Source organism: Fragaria vesca, linkage group LG3 (genome assembly GCF_000184155.1).
Source record: "Fragaria vesca subsp. vesca linkage group LG3, FraVesHawaii_1.0, whole genome shotgun sequence".
Classification (NCBI taxonomy): Eukaryota; Viridiplantae; Streptophyta; class Magnoliopsida; order Rosales; family Rosaceae; genus Fragaria; species Fragaria vesca.
Window position 1 is genome coordinate 26,730,981 of NC_020493.1, and position 21,171 is coordinate 26,752,151.

The 21,171-nt window shown below is 37.3% G+C and overlaps 1 protein-coding gene across 1 annotated transcript; it reads right to left on the bottom strand.

The window, feature by feature from the left end:
- Positions 1-461: 461 nt before the first annotated feature.
- LOC101300230 (callose synthase 3-like) lies at positions 462-15,346 on the bottom strand. Its single transcript, XM_004295085.1, has 43 exons — positions 15,068-15,346; positions 14,699-14,958; positions 14,112-14,212; positions 13,635-13,759; positions 13,451-13,544; positions 13,238-13,348; positions 12,998-13,114; positions 12,766-12,858; positions 12,525-12,616; positions 12,108-12,234; positions 11,105-11,242; positions 10,773-10,849; positions 10,598-10,694; positions 10,346-10,468; positions 10,139-10,256; positions 9,145-9,479; positions 8,996-9,048; positions 8,838-8,898; positions 8,539-8,620; positions 8,408-8,457; positions 8,227-8,313; positions 7,868-8,008; positions 7,694-7,788; positions 7,462-7,546; positions 7,219-7,379; positions 6,958-7,087; positions 6,777-6,871; positions 6,554-6,692; positions 6,318-6,469; positions 5,417-5,526; positions 5,195-5,320; positions 5,041-5,109; positions 4,730-4,919; positions 4,493-4,649; positions 4,174-4,293; positions 3,695-3,810; positions 3,513-3,596; positions 3,110-3,222; positions 2,791-3,020; positions 1,909-2,706; positions 1,769-1,819; positions 1,066-1,251; positions 462-972 (listed from the first exon to the last, which is right to left on the bottom strand). The coding sequence occupies exons 2-43, from the start codon at positions 14,889-14,891 to the stop codon at positions 724-726; spliced, it is 5,871 nt and encodes a 1,956-aa protein (XP_004295133.1). The 5' UTR covers positions 14,892-14,958; positions 15,068-15,346; the 3' UTR covers positions 462-723.
- Between the last annotated feature and the right edge of the window lie 5,825 nt (positions 15,347-21,171).

Consider the following 21,171-nt stretch of genomic DNA (forward strand, 5'->3'; position numbering starts at 1 on the left):
CACACCACTTCTTCTCCTCGTACAGTCATACCTCCTCCATAATATGATGATTATGATCTCATTAGCTTTGTAGTTACAATTCTCCCCTCTTTTTCCTCTCCACGTGTTTCCTCACTCTCTTCTATCGTTCTGTGTTGTGCACATCTCTTTCTTTCTGGTTAGGAAGGAAGGAAATCTAGTTAAGTAAGCAAGCCACACACCCATGAAAAGGTTGAGGAATGAGTTGAAAGTGTTGAACATCATCTAAACGGGTCCTTTGGTGTTTGCGACCTTAAAAAGGCCGTCTCATGCAACTGGTTAGGGTTTAGCCCATACCACATGGGCCCAGTTTTAGTGGCACTCATCTCAAATCCTATATGGCTAGTGGTGGTCCAAGTGTGCACTGACCCAAGAACCTAAATACAGGCCCACTTGTAGCCCTATTGACATTGTACCAGTTTTCACCATACGATGCTCATTTTTCTTGTGCTACAGAGCTCAAACACAGTAGGTTCTCTACATCACTGTATTGCAAAGAATGAAATGATAGACGACCATCCATCCTAAGGAAGATAAATGAAAGCTAGATATATATGCATCTTAACTCGATCAGTCATAATGAACTAACAAAAATGCAGCCCATCATATTCATAATTACAACAGATAACAAGATCTTGTTTAACTAGTCTTGTGACCCTAGCCATCCAAAAATTAGCTTCAATGTTGATCTTGTTAGGCGTAAGGTCACTCCTTGTTCCGGGTTGAACGATCCTTACGTTGTCCGCCAAGAATACGAGAAATCTGTAGACCTCTACTGAACGCTTGGTTGAAGAGCATACGTGTTTGAAATTCCGAAACAAAAGGAAACCAAGCCAAGAATGCAACTGGGGTGAACAGAAGCAAGCCCATAACTATCTCAAAGCCACGAGCTAGAGTCCTAACTGACGGCCATAGACCAGCTTTTTGAACAAGAGGCTTGCAAGCTTGGGCAATCTAATAACAGAAACAAGAACACGAAAGAGCACATTAGGAACTCTGAGGGCACAGAATTACAAGACGGTAAGACACAATGATGACTTGACGTACCATAAGCATCCCCCAACCAGTTGGCATGAAAGCAAGAATGCAAACAATGATGTCTTGCAGGGTCATGTGAGGTAGCACAATCAAAGTGACCAAAATGGCCACAAAAGTCACAAATATCAATCCCTTAATCAGCCGGAATACAAGTTGGTACTCAGCACTGAACTTTCTCCTACCAACAGATACAGTCTGCAAGGGAAAAAATACAATAATTTATGAGCTTGTTAAACAGCGTAGAAAACACAGTGCAGCGTCATATGTAAATATGATAATAAATCCAAAACTAAAATACAGCGCAACTAGACAGGTCCTTACACAACTCAAACCAAGACCAATAAAAGTTGTAACCAGGTTTCATTGCATGCAAGCAATTTGTAGGACAAATCAACCTTTTATTTTGATTAGTTCCAGAACGTAAGAAATTTTAAACTTGTTTTCTATTGAATTCTCTCTTCTATGGTTTTATTTATAACAAGGGTGATTGAAATTATTTTTCTCAAAACAATCTGTTCGAAATCAGATCTATGCACTAAATATAACTCCTCCCAGCAAGACTATCACAAATTATTGCTTTTGACAAAGCAAACCCCAAGGATATGCATCTCACATATTTTGTGGACGATGAACAGAGGTTTTTTTTCAATGGATAATCAAGCAGAAAAAAAGAAAAAAAAAAAAAAAAAAAACAAAAAAACTAAAGACTCACCTTCATGACAAACAAAATAAGGACGATCACCAGCCATGAGATACCATAGACCTGATACGAAATGAAAATAAGTTAACATTTGCAATGTTCTGTAAGAGTGATAGGGAGGAAAGACAGAAGGAGAGAGGTCTACAATTTACCAGGACACTCTTGGTCTTCTTTGCAATGTTTAAGTGATATACGAGCCCATACTGATAGATAAAGAATCGTAGAGATAGCAGTATCTCAGCTACAATACCACGTTTTCCAGAATACCGAAGATGTTCTTGTTCCTCCTCCCACCATGATTCCCAACTTTTTTCAGGTGGAACACCTATACCTCCACGGTTGCTTATCCACTTATTCCAATCAGTCCAATCATCAACAATTTTTTGCCACTCAAAACCAGAAGGATTGAACAGAAAGGGAGCAAAAAGCCAGGTAACCACCATAAACCACATAGATACAGTTATCAAAATGTAGGCAACAGCACTTCTGTAAGTATGACCAAAGATCTGGTATACCACAAGTAAAATCAGGAGCTCAATACCCTTCACAAAGTGGCTGCGGGAGTAAAGCCTATAGTTGTCAGCAAACTTGGCATGGAACACAACAAACCCACGACCAGTAGATCTATATTTGGCACCACCATGCAGTAATGTCCGTCCATAATAGTGGGTCTTTGTTCCAAGTGAGAATGTGAAAAATACAGGGGCCAGTTGCAATTGCATCAATATGAATTCACTCAGTGCAGTTCGGAAACCCTTTTCCAAACCAATTTCCATTAACATAGGCAAAGCCATCAAGAATCCTATTTGGACAAATGATTGTGAAGCAAGAGCAACCTGAAGAGGCTTATTATCTCGAATTGCTTCTTGAGTGTTTAAACCTTCTTCAAGTCCACTAAGAACCAGGTAGAGGCGACCATAAAGGAAGACATAAACTGTAAGCACAGTGATCTGCCAGAACAATACATATCTGGGGTGAGAACCTTCAACTGACTACATAATATTTGAAATCCATATACAGAGCATATGACATACCAGAGTACTGTAGTAGAAACCAATTGTGGTGAAATAGCATGACAACATACGGAAAAAGTCAAAACGATGTCCAAGTCGGTATATATCTCGACTGAGCGTCTGCTCGCCATTGCCATTAGCAATTTTTGCCTCGAACATGGAGATTTGGTTAAGACCAACATCTCTCCCCTTCCCCACTTGTATGTATTCATGATGAGTTACATTGCCTTCACGAAGAGTGGAATTAAAGCCTGCAATCCCAATCATATGATAAGATTACCATATCCCAGTTGTATATTGCACTATTAAATAAATGTTCGCTCAAGCGTCATAATCATACCAGCAAAAATGTCTTCACTCAAATTAATAACCTTGGATGCCTTACTGACACCCCCTCTACTAAGGTGAAAGAGTCTGTCAAACACATCAGGATGGCCATAATGAAATCGAACCCTGGATGAGCAGAAGAAATTAGCACAATTAAATTTACAGTCCCAACAAAAAGAGAACACATAGGTTCAAAAAATTAAAAAGGAAAACAAAGATAAATTAATGGAAGCGCATGCTTGGCGCACGGAATTTTTTTTTTCAGACAACTTGGGCACAAACAAATAAGTGAATAACCCATCATACATCATGACTGCTTTGGGACCAGTGAGGCAGTGACCCATCACACAACAGTGATGTGCTACAACTTTCAGTTGCAAGTTATTTTCCCCCAGATTCAAGAAGTAATAACTTACTTGAGAGGGTTGGCCAGAAGTCTTTGACCAATAGTCACAAAACTGTTCTCCTGATTTGACATGAACCAAGCTAGAGAGGAAACACTGCATTGGATCATGAAAGAGGATTAGTGATACATAGTTATAATCAGTTCATCAAAAAGCAACATGCCTTTAGTAGGATTAGTGACAGCAAAACCTACCTTCCTGTAAATATATGCTCCCTAAGTCCAAGAATTGTAGGGTGTCTCACGCCGTCATGCTTGAGAAATTCTTGTAGCAAATTCCTCATTTTCAAAGCTTCTTCCATGTAGTTATCCTACAAGATCAGGCGTATCAACTAACATTGTACAATGGGGGCACAGGCTGTGCCAGCTAGTGATTAATACATGTATATATTTCATTTATTACACATTCATTATTATGGCGTGGTCATGCCACTTTCAAAGAATGACAACTTTGTCAGTATATTCAATGCGAAAGCTAGCAAGCTTCAAGTTCATTTTTGTTGTTCTTTTTTTCTTTGTTCTTTTTGCTCTTTTATACTTGCATCAAAATAAACTTGTCAAATCAATGATCATTCATTTAACAACTTTATTTTGATGGTACCATGTTTAAATGAATGATCATTGTTTAATGGGTAATGTCCCAGATCCAACAGATTTTTAGTTAACCACCATACCTGGTTCATGTCAATTGTTTGCAAGCCTTCCCCACGTGTGAAAATAATGGCATGATTTTGATTTTCTGGCTTTCCCTCTCCCAAGATAGCAGGTCCTGGAAGCTTTATGCGATATATAACCTGCAAGAATACCATTTGTCAGTTTCTTAGAAAAATTAAATGAGGAACCTGAACACACTATGGGCTTTGAATAAAGATATGGATATTGAGGATCAAACATGTACCACAAAAACATTTTACAGTCCATAAGAGTTGAGACATATATACATGATAGTTTATGCGACTCCAGTGAAAATAGGAGCATGTATAGCACATCTACCTGGTCGAGATTTTGTACTGGCTCTGAAGAATCAATTGACTTTGGCATAGCAGCCTTTACTAAAGTAGAATAATACGCCTTTTGGTTTATCTTCTGAGACCTATCTTTGCTAGGTTCTTCAACCTCATCAATATATGCCACTCGTAATGATGGGTATCTGTATAACAGTTCGCTCGTCAGCAGTGACTAAAAGGTTACAACCATCAGCAACCCAGCAAACATATCTTCGTAACTTACGTTGTCATGAGCCTTAGAATGTCCTGTGCACGATAATCACCAGATCGCTTCTGAATCCCATAAAGTTGGCACGAAACCACATATGTGAATTTCATATCAGCTACTGCTTGACATTGCGCCCATAGTGACCTTCCCTCCTTTGATTGATCTTCTGAATTCAACTCTATTGCCTTGTAGCCTTCCATTAAATCTGGGAAGATGTACAAAGCACAGTAGCAAAAGCAATCAACATTTACAGCTCACATCAGATATACTAAAGTAGAAGTGCAGAATATAAAACCAAGTTGACACCAATGAAAAAAGATTTGTACCCTCATCTTTGGCCATATCGAGAAAAGCCTGAAGCTCCAAAGCTTTCCGGTAGTACATCATTCCTCTAACTAGCATTATGAAAGAAGTTTTATAAATATCTATGCTGACAAAGGATACCCTGCAGTCATTCTATGACATAGATTGATCAGTTACCAGTACGAGTCAAAGTTTGGCCTCTATATGATGCCCATAGGCGAAGCTCTTCTTCCAATTCATCAGACCCTTTAAGTTCATCTTCGCTGGAGCAATTTACACGCAGAAGAAAGTTGGTCCATTCATCTATTTGTTTTCCAAGCCAACAAGAATCAGTAAAAACTTTTACCAAAAATGCAAACCAACAAAATAAGCATCTAATTCAGAGGTAGAAACAATAACCTGGGAAAATCTTTTGCAAATAGAACAGAATAGAAACACCATCTTCATTCGGACGTTCCAGCCCTTCAATGGAAAAGAGAACCTCTTCGGTGTAGTAAGGAGTCAAAACACTACAAGAAAGGTTATTGTTTCAGAAACAAGCATTACTCAAAGTTCACACAATCAAGCTCAAGGGTAAGAAAAGAAAAATCCTCCTATATACTATGATAAAGACGACCATAGAGAAGCTACATATCAAATTTTAACCCAAGAAAAACCAGCATACCAACTTAAGCAAGCTAATCACCATAAGACAATTGCATTTCACCACAAGCAAGAATTACCAACTCTTAGGACACTATTATTTTGGAAAATCGTAAAATTCCAAAATATACCAGTCAGTTATGAATATGGTAGCAACTGTGAAGTTTGAACATGTTCATATTTGAATTGATCTAATGTTGTTATCTTGAATTTGATGTGCCTTGCTACTGTTCTGTTCGCTTAGGCTTTGTATACTCTGTGTCATGATATTATTCTTGTAATTGTTGCCTTTTTTCTAATAAATTTTCAGCTTCTTTTTTCCAATAGAAAGAAAAAACCTTCTCTGAAAGAAATGAAGAGAATAGAGAAGCAAAAGCCATGGACAAGAGTTTAAAGACTTTTGCAGACTCTGAAAGAAATGACGAGAATAGAGAAGCAGAAGCCCCAAGAGTTTAAAGACTTCTGCAGACTGATTACCGCATTAAAACTAGCTTAATCACACCCATCTAGCAAAATCAAATTATCAACAACAAGAATAAAAAATCAGAATAATAATCTTGTGCTCTAAGGACAGACTGCAATATGCACAAAACACATCAAAGTGGATTGCAAAAGAAAATTTTTAGATCAGAGAGCATATGAACTGATGAAAGCTTACGAGAAAGAAAGCATATTCCGAACTTTTGGCGCTGGAGGCATATCCATAAACAACGAATTCGAGAAGAAAGAAATTCGCCTTCTAGCTTCCAAGTTGGATGGCACGTCCATGGCAGACTCCTTTGTTGTCAGTAATAGGTAAAGACGATTAATCTGCAGACATAGGTAACCAATAAGCATTACAAGATTTACCGATGATCAATGTTTCTTTTAATTATCTCACTAGCCGTGGGATACCTTCTCCTTCCAAGCCTCTGTCACTTGTGTAAGAGGAAACTTAATAGCTCCAGCAGATGCAAACAACTGATGCTGTTGATGTTGATCGAGCGGTATCATCCCCTCATGGCCTGACCCGCCATGGACTGAATCCACCAAGCTACACAAGAAAAATAAAAGGTAACTAAGTATCAACTCAAAATGTTAACGAACATGCGGAAGCAATCATATCATGATATTTCACCTGGATATATGGTCCTCCATCATTATGTCTCTCGTCACTACCTCCAGCATGTCCTGGAATAGAATCACAACCTGATCCCTGTCGTCCTGATTATTCTTTGACTGCGAAACTCAAACAAATTTCATTAGGACCATCCAACAAAATGACAGATATATACGTTGTCCTCAACCAAATATTAAACTCTTACCAGAAAATCTATAAGCCTAACAAAGTGGTCATAGAGGCTAGGAAGAGCACTCATCTTGAATTCACGGATCAGGGTACCCTCTGCGATGTGCTTGTCAACCTCGGAAAATATATATTCTATAACCCTGAAAGCCAAATCAGTTTATATTAGCAAAATGCGAAATTGAAGTTATCCTTACTAGTTAAACAATGTTGCACACAACCCAAACAGAACTTTGTTTTCTCCATTTCTGAGATTACAGTTCACAGAACATACTCTTTCTCACGGTTCCCCTGAACCAGGAACTTAATTATGTTTCTAAATGAAGCATAGCATTCACGAACAGCACAATGCATGTATTCGTCAGCCAAGATCCTTTTTGTTAGCTCTTTATCCTTGCCATTGCTGTCCTTGGCCATGTCTAATGCTATCGGGATCTGATGAACAATTACAGAATGAATATACGCACATCACGATTTTAATCTCAAAATTTCAGATGGTTAGTACGCTAAAACATACTTTGCTAGCGAGTAAAAATGGAGGCCACTGTATGAGGTCCAAATCACGATCAGCCCAATAAGGAACAAGCAAAAGGTTCATTTCCCTGAAAACGAAAAAAGCTTACCAAATAGTACAATAACAAAGTGCGCAATTCAAAAGTACAGAAGAATGAAGTCAGACCACATCATTCAACTACTACTGAAAATGGAATCAAGAATATATACTCCAAACCATTGGCCGGTTAAGGTACCTATTATTTATAAGATCCTCCTCTCTGAAACTACTTATTATTTTGTTCCATAACTGCGCAAACCTTGCAGCCTGTTTTTCTTTGCTACCTTCCACCTGTAAGGATAGACCAACAAATTAAACCACAATATGGAAAAGTAACATACACACAAATTCCCCATACTGAAAGTAATACTTTTACCTGACCAAAGGTGCGGGACAACGTAGCCTTCAGTCCTTTCTTCTTTGGCTCACTCTTGTCCACCGGAATCAAACGAGCGTTAAAAGCACCAGGCAATGATTCAAAGCGAGATCTCAGCATTCCTAGTGTTCGAATCTGAAACCAATTTTGAATGAAGAATAAATTCTACGATGCTATAAAGATAAAACTTCAAGATATCCACAGATAAATTGTATTCTTATATTGAATAATTTATGAAGTTCAAATAATACAGGTTTCAGAGGATAGCATGTTGCTAGTTTTTATGTTCGATATCTTATGACAAAACTGCTAAATTAAATGAATAGAGTAGAAGAACAGCTAGATCAACTCACCTCACCAAGGCGACGGAATGCCCCATAAATACCTCCAAATATTGTGGAATATATTGCATACCAGATCTGGGTATCCATAAAATAGACCTGCAAAAGTTCATGTATAAGAATTAACACCAAGTTGGGCAGTTAGATGGATTAACAAGAAAACACTAGGTAAAGATAACAAGATAAAACATACAAGGATAATTGGAGCCCAGAGTGCAATCACAACACCGATATTGTTTTTTGCTGCAAAGAGAATAATGACATAGTGAATAGCATGTTGAGTAACAAGTTAACATTAACCACAAAGAAAGTTGGCTGCATTACCACGGGGAAAGAACTCGTGCCACTGGAAGTTAGTTATACGTACTTTCATGATGGCTTTTGTTGGACCTACTAAAGGCTTTATCTGAAAAAAAAAAAAGATAAGTGATCAAATATGTAAATGGACTGGAAAGCAGTACGGAATATTGACATGAAAGACAGTATGCCCAAAATAAGATGCTTGTTCCAAATGAGCGGGCGGGCAGTGTTTCGTACTCCACCTCAGATTGTGCATATCATTATTATATATAATTGTACCAAGTGATAAGATAACAACAATGGTGTATGATTAGAAGAAACACCTCTATATAGTAACTGAATGCCAACTTTGTAACTATAAGAAGAACCCAAAACATCGTGTACCTGAAGATTATCAAAAAAGAGAACAGAGGTCATGTAGAGAACAATGACAACATTTAAAGCAGTGATCTAACATATGTTTAGAGCAGTGGATTCTTACTTGAAAAGGGAAAATGTTCCCTCATGCATTCCCCTCCCAACATAGAGCCGAGGCTGCAGATATTCACCAATTCAGCAAAAAGTTATGTAATTTAAATTTTAAAGAAAAATCAAAATAAATATACAAATAATAGAACCTGTTCCATATACCTGTGACCACCACATCATAAGCATCACAATCCTGTAGTTTGATCGCTCAAGGAATCGGCGGATAAATGGGAAAAGAAACAACACCCCAGCCAGCATATTCGGTGACAAGTAGATAACAACAGCCAAGATGAACAAGGAGGGCGAATTTGAATTATTGCCAAACCAACCTTTAATGGTTTGAGCGAACCCAGGAGGGTTTTCCCAAGTATATGCATATGTTACCGGTAGAATTATTACCCACGCAGCAGCTGAAATGACCTTAGCAATGTATCTCAACTTAACATGGAACGACATACTCCGCCTAGACTTCCAGCTAAGAATCACATCTAGAACAGCTGCAAATATAAGTAGAACTAGCTATCAACAATTGCCACTTGGTACAATTCAAATTTCTGATACAATTCAGAAGTTGCACCATCATTGACCCAGTTAAATAAATTTTTGATCGATGTTAGATATCAATATTATGGATGTGGGCATGTGCTATAATATAAAATGGAATTTCTCAATCCCCGAACTTAGATACATAGGATAAAGAAAGGAAGGTCCTCAAGAGCCTGCTAGAGTGAATAACACTCCACTCTTCTAAACCTAGCCTATAAATAACCAATTTTTTTTAAGAAAGAAAACCGTTTATGAAGGGCAGTGATTCAAAGACCACTTCACACCTCTAAATCCATCTTCAAGTATATGAATTAGGGTATTACATTAGAAATGTTACACTTTACGACTCTATATTCTATGAGAATATAGCATAATAATATAGAAATAGTTCTTTATAGCAATAGAACTATGAACAAATAGGATGGGTAGCGGGGTCCCAAAACCAGGTAAATATAGCAATAGTTCTATATAGCATAATAATCTGCTATCGTACCCAACATCACTCTTAGGTAAGGGAATCAGAAGTATGCGATAGGCAGACTTTAACACTTAGAAATGGAAAATGAAACAATATTTCACAGGCAAAACCGCATCAGTAATTTTAAAGTACCTTGCCCAAGCTTCAATATTGCAGCAGTTATGAAGACGCTCAAAGCTTTCTTGAATACATCGGCAGAAAATATTGACGTTGGTTGGCCCGAGCCATTCCAAGCAACAATTATCATAACCTTATATGGACAAAGGAGAAAGTAAAAGGCAATTTTCAGACTCTGTAAGAGTTAAAGATACAAAGAATATCACAAGGAAGAGACAGAACCTGTAAACATAAAATAAAGAAACTCCACATGCGGTCAAAGCTTCTAAAGATATGCCAAAATGACCGTATCTCAACGAAGTTAACTTTCCCCACCCATCGATCTCCACCAGCTGGTTTGTGATCCTGAATAAGATATCCGCCAATAGTGAAGCATCAGTTGAGAAATGTCCCACAAATAGGAAAGTAGTAACAGCACAATTTAGCTCTAGCAGAATAAGTACGACTTCATTAAATAAACAAAGTATTGCTTACCTCACTGCTTTTATCAAAATAGTGTTGCTCACTAGGCATGCAAAAGAAATCAGCATCTGCACGCATCGGCCAACCCAACCGGAAACAATCCACTGACCTGCAGTACATTACAGGAATCAAAATTGAAAAGACAAAAAAAACAAGGGAGGAAAAGGAAAAAATAATATGTTTATACCAAAAGTATTCATTTATATCATCATAGTTCCTCCACTGGGAATGCTTTGATTTCCCACGTTTGCTCCTCTCAGCTTCCTGTAACGAGAGGAGCCACAGCACAATGATGAGATATAGATTAGCAGAATAGCAACACTGAATATTTTTCAAAAAACATAAAGCCAAAGGGGTTCGCACGCCTTCCGCATGTTTAGCTGGGAAAGGCTGTACACGCCTATGCCTCTGTTTTCATATATGATATTTGGAGGCCTTATCTTAGGACCAAGTCACCACTCTTAAATTAATTGACAACAAAGAGAAAAAAAAAACAAAAAAAACAAAATACATACATACCTCAGCAATCACTTTATAAATAGGAGTCACAACTTTCTTCAAGAACGCCTCTTCTTCACCTCCATATGCTGGCTTCACATTTTCTCCTGTCATTGGACTGACATTCCCAGCTAACATACCATACAATTCAAATGCCATCTACAAAAAGAAATGAAAAAAATTAAACACCCAAGCACTCTAGTATTGTTAGAATGTTAATAATCACAAGTTTAAAAGAAAATAGAAATGTTAAAATTTTCAGCTCCTGAAAATGTTAAAGCCTTGTTACTCGACAACACAAGAATGCCAGAGGCACTTGGTCTCATGCTACCCTAATAATGTGGAGGGGTCAATGGGAATTATTATTATCATTGACCTATAAACATATTTCCGACGAGCACTCTTTCTCAATCCATTGTTAGGACTTAGGAACTTCAGACAGATTAATTACTATTCCTCGAAATATTAGAATGGTACCGATAACCAGATACAGGCAAGCCAACATTGATAAAGTCAGTTATTTGAATTTGGGTTCCAATTTGCTTCATGAAAGAAATTTAACAAGCACACGAAACGACTAGCTAGAGAATAATGGTACTGTAACACGAAAAGAAAACAAATGAATTAGCCATCTAATTTGCTAATGTCAGATAATCCTCTATGACAAGCCGATGAACCAACATGATGAACCACAACCTAACCTATTTTATCAAGTTGGCATCTAGCTTTGGAAGACAATAGTTGAATACATGCAGTTGAGCTTTCTTTGATGGGGAATCTTAAAGCACCCAACAATCAACTTCCTCCTCCCCAACAAAACAAGAGATTTAAAAGGTATAAATGTTCAATGGACTCCACTTTCGCATTTGCCATATACAAAGATCCCTATTCAATCACCATTGAAGCTTTTTTTTGAACACATTGTCCAAAGGAATAAAGGTAGGGAAGAAAGATAGTAAAGTCGAGATAGCTAAAATGATAGCATAGTTGCATCTGTAAAGACGAGAAAACCATGATAACTTACATGATGATATATGTAACAAAGGCATTCTGGCATGAATCTCAAATTTGCAGCTTCACCCCATATCAAAAGATATAGACCCATGTATAGTAGCTTACGCTGTTGCACCTCTTGCTGTATGGTCGGTAACCTGAGATAACCACCACAAAAGCATTATAAAAAGTACAATCTTATCCTTTTTACACTGAAGTTTAGATACATTGACCTCAAATTCTTTAATCTCCTAATTTTAATCCATCTCAATAGAACTCTTTTCTTTACTTGTATCTATTTTGAATAGCTAAAAGATGCACATAATTATGCTGTAACATGCCCAAGTCCAACTAGACTATAAAGTCCAATTTGCAGTCAAGTAACAAGCTCAAAATGTAACGATGCAACTAGCTTGGCAGACAGTGACATTTCTAATAGACATCTTACCAAAGGCTACTTTTCCGGCCCAAGTACTTGCACCACTTTTTGTAATTCTTGAAAAGCTTCTTCATCACTTCCGTCAGAGCACGGTCATCCAACTAACAAAAAGTGATCATGATTATGGCATTGCACAAATAGCCATTAAAAGTCTTGTAGATTAGTCAAACAACAAAATAAATAACACTAGTTCAAGTCCATTCCGACCAGGTAATCATAGCTGCACCAAGTAAGCAAGACCAGGTCTAACCTTAGGCTGTTGATCAGGCTTTGGAAACTGCCTTATGTGCACATTTGCAAGTAATAATATCAGGTGCTCCCGTTGATTTGCCACGTTGTCCTTCTGAAAATTTATTACAGTAGTTCATGAGCATATATTAAGAGAACAAATACATTGTAATCTGATTCAAGAAAAATAGTTTAATACAGGCTTTCAAAGTAAATAACATATGTTCATTCACTCTAATGTCTAATTACATCACCTGAAACCCAAACATTGACTGCAGCCAATCAAGAACATCCTCGTCTTTTCTCTTTTTGTATTCCTTGGGCCAAGGAAGACCCCTGGTGTTACGAAGAGCGAGAACAGCAGCTTGAATCTGGAGAACAATAGAAAGTTTCAGGAAAATTAAAGCAGACAATCTTCCTCAAAACAGAAACTGGTGGTACTTTTACTATTTCCAAAAAAAATAATAATAATAATAAGAATAATAATACTCTACCTCTGGGTATTTCATAATTGCTTGATTTACACTATCAGGATCAAGTGGAAGGATATTGTAAGGAACCAATAGCTCTGTCTTTTCCGCAACTTTACCATGAGCTTCCAAAATCTACAAGCATCGAACATAATGTTCATTGCCAAATAGACAAGAAAAAAATGGATGCAGTAGGATAGCAGTATGAAATAGCTAAAACATAACATGAACTTTCACCTCACGATCAACTTCCATAGATTGTGTCATATTAACAGCCTTTAAAACCTCAAATAGAACATTGGCAGTCTGGTAGGCCTTGGTAAGTTGTGCACTGTATATAAAACAAATTTAGCATGACAAAAAGTATAAGTAACCTTTCCAAATTTAAGACCAAAGAAAACCAATTATCTCCTGCACCCACCGGTCAGCTTTATCGGCCGCATTTTGCAAAGCTTGAATATATTTTTTGTAATAGTGTTGATAGAAGCTCTGCATTTCACGTGCATCACTTTTTTTCACCCTTCCCATAAGGGTTGGATCATTCTCCTGAAAAAGATTACAACTTGGCTTAGAGAACAAAAACCAAAATCAAGGAACAACTTAATTTAATGAAGATCTAAAGCAAGACAGTGTTTTGTCGCACATAGATGATGCTTGTTTCCCTTTCTACTCTTTGTCAAAGGCAGATGAGAACAACGTCATGGACTTATCCTTCTTAGTATATAACAGAATTTACAAGGCTACAAAGCAATGCTCATTTTTTTCCATTAAAAAAGGAATGCTCATTTCTAAGTAGGATTAAAATATTTTAAAACTGCATGTCTTAAGTTACAAGAAAAATTCTCATCCTGCAAGACAAACAGTTAAGGTGCTTCGCATGAGAAGAAATAGTACATACCCTTTCCAGACGTTGAAGAAGAGCAGTTTTAAATTGACGAACACCACGTCCGCTAGAAGTGGGATCCAATCTATGTGCTTTCTCGAATGCATAAAATCGACCTACAAAAACCATCGAACATACTCTTATTTCACATGGTCATCAAAGTAAAATAGCTGCAAACAAACTGCCCACTGAATAGTATAACAAAATAACATCAGATTTAGCACAGGTAAACATCAATGAGGACAGAACAACCGATTAAGCTAATAAATCAAATACCGAACCACATTACTCAACTCGGAATCACTGAGGTGCACAAATGTGCAACAAACCAAGTACAAACTAAGCTCCGGTGCACAGAATGCACACAAGACCAAGCAAAAACAAGACTGGTTTTCATTTTCTTTAGGGTTCTTAGCAGACTCAAGGTGCCAAGGTGCCAAACTACACAAAACAATCGATTAAGCCCCTAACACAAGCTGAATACACTACAGTTCCTAACAAATCAACACGCAAACAAACAGCATAGCAAGCTAAACATACAAAAACGACATGCCGTTTCTTTTTCAAGTACAAAAATCTCTGTGGCTATGGAGAACACTCACATAGATAAGCAACCCTGGGATTGTGCGATTCGACCTCGTTGGCCACCCGAAGAATCGGAGCGATTTCGACTAGCGACGACGGCACCACCTCACTGTCGAAAGCCGTCTCTCCGAGGTTTCCAGCTGTCTGCGTCCGCTGGATACGCCGCTGCGGCTGCGGCGGCTGATCCGCCCCCGCTCTCGACGACGACATTGCTCTTCGCAAAGCCGATCAAAACCTCCGCAGCTCAATCACTCCACTCAAGCTTTGCTCACAAAATCTTCAAATAAAAAAATAAAATAAAAATTCAAAATTCAAATTTCACAGAGACAAAGCCAGAGTCGAACAAATCAAAAGCTGCAGAAAAATTAGAACAGAGAGCTGCTCACCCGGCGAAACCAGAGAAGGTTAGGCTTCCGAATCAGGCATCTGAGACATGCAAAGCGAGAAGAAAAGATGAAAAAGGAGAGCGAAATGTGAATGGGGAAAAGGCGAGTGAGGAAAGAGAGCTTTACAGAGGAGAGAGTTGAGGTGGAAAAGAAACCCTAGGAGAGAGAAAGCTACTCTCACCCAAGGCCGCGGAAGAGAGAAGAAGATGAGTGCTGCGATGAGTGCTGCAAGTTTAAGCAAACTTGCAAAAGCTACACTCTAGTACTGCCTGCTGCAGTGCGCTTCATCAAAAGCAAGAGAGAGAAAATTTACCACTTTTGGCACTGGTGGGGTCAGATTCTTGTTCAATTTTTACCATACTACCCTTCCGTTTCGTACCTTCTTGTAACTCTCAAATGACCGTTGTGACCATTTTCATATTTACGTCCAATTTAAGAAAAAATCTTAGACAAACAAGCATGGTTCACAAACATTTCAAACAATGTTTTTGGCATAGATATGTTTTTCTAATTAATATGTCAATTCTAAGCAAAACATCTTCTTTTATTGGTCAAGACCTAGACACTACTTCCAGCATATAGTATATAGAATGTTCTTCTAACTAATATGTTGATTCTAGGCAAAAACATTTTTCATATGTCAATACTTGAATCATCTATTTCCCAATTGTTCACATAGAGAAAAGCAATTGAGATATTAGTTATACCTAAGATTAAATGTAAGACCACAAGTCAACTTTACTTCATCATGCATCAAATTAAATTTAATAATCGTGTGAGATGTTTCTAGCGGTGCATTTGATAACAAATAGTTTGGTTTATCTTTAAAACATTATTCATCTTTGTTTTTGTTTTTGTCTGGAATATTGCAGGTTGTATGTTATAGATATAATGCTTAAGATTTCATAAGATTTTGTGGAACCTTATTAATAAGATTTTGTGGAACCTTATTAATGCGGATCCGAAATTTCAGTCTATTGAGGATTGAAGATAACACGTTACTTGTCAAACAAAGTAGACTCACATTAAACAGGGAAACTGCGTCTGACAATCCTAACCTCTCAAAGACCCAAGTCAGCCAATACGTATAAGTTTACAAAATTAACATTAAGTTATAATAAAGGCGTAATTAGTGAATAGATAGGAAATAACCTTTTATATGCAAATGAGGAATCACTTCCATTTGACTTAAACTTTCGACCAAGTGTTCTCATATCTCTTTATGAGGGTAAGTTAATGAAACGAATGAATCTATATTTAAGTCTGAGGTTAGTCTCAGGCGAAAGATAGTCTTGTTGTGTTTTCTAGAGATGATATCGACAAGAGTCTTCTAGTGACAAGAAATAGTTTAGGTCATTGTTGATTGTAATTAATGATAATATAAATGTACAAGAGAATAAATAAGCTAAAGACGTGAAGATCTCAATCTAAAAAAAAAGAGAGGTAAAGATCAGAATATAGAAATGTTAACAATTATGACCAGTAAAACTTGATGAATGTTCATCATAATGGTTTTTTTCTTTTTTCTTTTTTCTTTTTTAGAAAAGATTCGGTTGACAGGGCAAAATATTGTTAATAGTCAAAAATGTGAAATTTGTACTTGGGTTAAATTTGTAATTAGGAGTGGATGAACCTTGGGGCAGCTTCGTCATGCAATTTGAAATTCAAAAAGGTAAGATTCTGAAATATCCACAGCTAAGAAATTGGATTAAAAAGTTAGCCGTTTTGAACTCCTAAACGGACAATTTCACCCTGCAGTAAAAGCTTAACTCCATGTTACCATAGTGGGAACCCGCAAGGACAGAACCATAACTATGTTGTCCCAGGTCCAGCGTTTCACTTTTGGAGCGTAGCTCAGATTTTACAAACTAGAACAATGGCGGTTCAGGAGTATTAAAAGAAGAGAGGGCCAATTTGGACATTTCGGTGGGGTCCTAATTATCCTGGGATAAGAGACAATTGTCGGTTTGTTTTGTCCATAATCAAGGATTAAGGGGAGGTGGAGGTGGGGCTCACATGTGCGACTGCGTGAGAGAAAAAGCGCGACTCTCGATAAGAGAAAAGGAATGGACTCCACTCTCTGCGTCGACACCAAAACGACCAATCAATTGTGCTTTTCAAACTCAGGAAAAGAGGTGTCAGATTCTCTCTGGGCTGGATGAAATATAGACGAAGTGGGCCGATGAGGGCTTGGCGAATTTGCGGGCTAGGCGGACACGATGCGGGCTTAGGCGATTTGGGTGCTAGTGGGCCCATCGGGCTGAGGGGTCTATCCTTTAAAAAAATTGAAAATACTAAAAATAAGAGTGAAATCCACACTTCCTAAATTGTAATCCAAAAAAAAATATTTATTTTTAATCATCATTTTTATAAGAAGACAAAAGTTAAGTCAATAAAGACAAAATTTAAGTTACCACAAATAAAAAATGAGAGTATGAATTACAATTTAAGAAATGTGGATTTCACTCCCCTAAAAATAATGTCCATCCTCGATTGGTGTTCAAGAAATCTAACGCCGTCCGGGATTCCGATATCCGCTGTCGTCTTCGGAAACGTCCACGGCCAGCTGCGTGAACGTCTGTTCACCCTTAAAAGATGATGGGTGGTCGTAGTTGAATACAATAGAGACTCTTGAAGCAAAATGCATGTTCATTATAGCAATTTTCTGTGGTGCTTTCAATCTTCAGAGCCCCCTTGATCCTGAGTACTCGAGCAAAGATTGGTACGAGAGATAAAGGGAAGAAGAGGCATATTGACCATTGAAGATTAGTCATTAGTGTATCGTACACCGAACATGTTTCATAGCACAAAATAGCAATGCCTTCTTTGCAGAATTGCAGCACACGTACATATCGAAACCCTAGCCTGCTTAGAATAAAAATAAATAAATAAAAAAACCCTAGCCTACTTGGCCAAATGCGAGAGGGAAGAGCTAACTGCTGGCTGTTCTACCGCTTGCTCTGATAAACTTCATAGATTTACATAAGATATGTAATAAACTCATGCTTTTATTTTGCTGTATTAAGTTGAAAGTTTTTTTTTTTGGAAAAATCTGAAAGGTCTTTGTATTGCAGCATGCTTCAAGGGCGCGCACTGCTTCAGACTATCCAACACCGCCAGCAGCCGGCGAGTGCAAGCAAGTTTTTCATCACAAGTCATGCATTTCTCCACCACTTCTTGCTTCTATAGTCCGAGCTCTTATTCTCTCGTTTCATTTCGCCAGCAACAAGGCGAGCAAGAGTCTACCTAGCACTCAATGGCCACAACACATCAACAATCACGCAAAATGTCCAGGAGGAAAATGGTAAAAGTACAATAGAAGACAGCATCTTTACAACCAAAGAAAACTTCAAAGATATTAAGAAGCTTCACCTACAGATGAACTTCAAAGTTAATTGGGGAACATTTGAAATTATTCTAAGCATGCACCCCACCTAACAAAACCAACCATACAAACATCCTTTGCATTTGGAGTTCGCACAACACATTTTGTGCGTACGGCAGTGATGTTGAATATCCTTGTTGCTTGTTATTTGTATATTACATCAACTTACTGAATTGGATCATATCTTTGTTGTGTGGTAATGGAATCTAGTGCCAACAGTTTAGAAGAGAAAACAAATGAATGGAGTTTTGTAGGTATCAACGTACGCACAACTAAGCATTTTTCGCCATAATATGTTAGACCAAGTCGTATTCGATCATGAGAAAATAAAACTTTGAAACAATTTGTGGATAGATGTTTAGCTAACTCACATATTTGTTTTGAATTAGGGGACATATTCACTTATGCATCCATAAAAGAAGGTCTTCGTTGTACCAGATCAGACTTCAAAATTTAAACTAGGATTTAAGATATGTCCACTCAAACTTTGCCTCTTTCCACTGCTGTCAAGGCCAAAAGTAGCGCTATTGGTTTTTCTTTTTACTATATCAGGGAGTAAATTAACATCTTACACCCTCCATTTTGTGGTAGAGCTACAACAGTGATTCCCTTTGTTCTACTAATTGTTATGTACGTACTATTTCCCTTAGTTCGGATCTCAGTTCAATCGTCGTCAAAAAAATTTTGTTTTGATCTAGAGGCTGATTGTGCTCTTGGTTCAGAGATGATGGTGGTGGTGCGGTGGGGGCAAGACTGGTTGCCAGATATAACGACATATGCGGTCGGAAAGTTGACTGGTGGGTGCCCAACCTTGGGCGCCCAAGGTAGCTGGGCATGGGGGCATGACCTTGGGAAATTGTTTCTAGGTTTGGGTCTATATTATCTTGTGTTATCTTTAGGCTAAATGGTAGATCGCACTCTTTGAAGTCATTCTTAACAGATTCTCTTCTTGAGGTCATCAAATAAATTGGCAAAAAGTTTAGTTTCATTTCGGTTCCTAAGAAACTCACACATGTTTTTTTTTTCTTTTAAACATATTTGGGTTACTAAAATAAAAACAATTCTTTGGATTTTCCATGGGCGTGAAAAATTGAGATTTCTATCCATTTTTCTTTCACTATTTGAAAAGGCCGGGTTTAAAAGTCACATGGACAAAAATGGAAAATAATCATTTGAAGGAATATGGTTCCTTGGAGGAGCAGGGGGAGAACCACCTTCCCTCTATTTCCTTATCTTTTAGATAATTTTCCTCTCCAGCTTATTTCCTTTTGCATCAAAACACTGAAAAGAAGCCAAATGTGGACTTATAGTATCTGTCTGTAATTAAGAATTTTCATCATTAGTAACTTAACTATTTTCGCCTTATGAATAAATAGGGTTCCCTTCTATTTCCTTACCTTTGAGAACCATTTTCCTTATCATTGTGAATCAATTTTCTTTTGTATCCAAACACCGGATGTAACAACTTTCTTTTTTCTTTGGTCCTGATTCCGCGAACCAAACTTGGCCTTTAGGTATATGTCTCTAATTAAGATATTATTTTAGCTTGACTATTTTGGCCTTCTAAATAAATAGGCTTCCCTCCTATAGTTCCTTACCTTTGAGAACATTTTCCTTTCCAGCTTATTTCTTTTTGCATCCAAACACTAGAAAGAATCCACTCTCTTTTACCAAAGCCCTGATTCGTGAACTACCAAACGCGGACTTAGGGTATATGTATTAAGATTTTCATTATTTTCACCATTTGGCCTTCTGATTAAATGGGATTTCCTTATATATTCTTACCTTTGGGGACCATTTTCTTTTCCAGCTTATTTCGTTTTGCATCAAACATTGGATGAAACCACTTTCTTTTTCCAAGCCAAGATTCAGCTGACCGAAATGAACTTAGGGTATATGTCTGTAATTAAGGTTTTTATTTTTAAAAAAATTGGATGTATAATGAAAGTCCCTTATTTTCTTGACTATGTTATAAGATGATGACCTAATGTTAAGTTGAGAGATCTCAACTCATAGGTGTCCATCCAATAAAGAGCGTTAAGTTGAGGACTAGTTGATGACATTATAATTAATGGTTTATAACACCCATTTTTCGATCACATTTTGGCATCTTAACCGTTCATTTTTTTAGGTCAATATATAATTAGATCGCTTATATAAGTTTTCAGCCAAATTGATGATTGTTAAATAATCGAACTATATCAAATCAATGGACGATTCAAATTTATTAAACAAGAATTGTTTAGTTTATAATTGGTAAAACACATTAATGAATGCCTTAACGATTTTTAATTTGGATAGAAGTTTACATAAATGATATACTTGTATATATATGTATTATAGTTAAAAGCTAGATGGTCGAAAAGTAGATATGCGATCGAAAAGGGAGTGAAACAAAAAAGTCATCAACAAGTCCTCTACTTAGTAATTCTCATTTGAGAGTTCCCATCTACTCAGATATTGATCCGGCCTCAAACCTCCTAACTTAAAGAACAAAATACTTCTCAAAATCTTGTCTGAAATGGTTCGTTTTGCAGGATTTGTTCCGACTTATTTTCTATTATATAGAAAAAACACATTAACATAGGATGTGCCAATAGCCATCATATGTAATTTTTGGGTGTTTAGAAATATGACCCAAATAGTCAAATTGTGATCCTCCAATGATATGATGAATCATTCTTAAACTATGCATAGCTAGCTAAGCTAGTGTTAGAAG

What these genes read in the sequence shown, in the direction of transcription:
- LOC101300230 (XM_004295085.1), bottom strand. Translation starts at nt 14,891, where the DNA reads ATGTCGTCGTCGAGAGCGGGGGCGGATCAGCCGCCGCAGCCGCAGCGG. An exon ending in TTATGATGTGGTGGTCACAG is followed by an intron (nt 9,049 to 9,144) that starts GTATATGGAACA and finishes GAATATCTGCAG; the next exon opens with CCTCGGCTCTATGTTGGGAG. An exon ending in GTTTCTACTACAGTACTCTG is followed by an intron (nt 2,707 to 2,790) that starts GTATGTCATATG and finishes TTGTTCTGGCAG; the next exon opens with ATCACTGTGCTTACAGTTTA.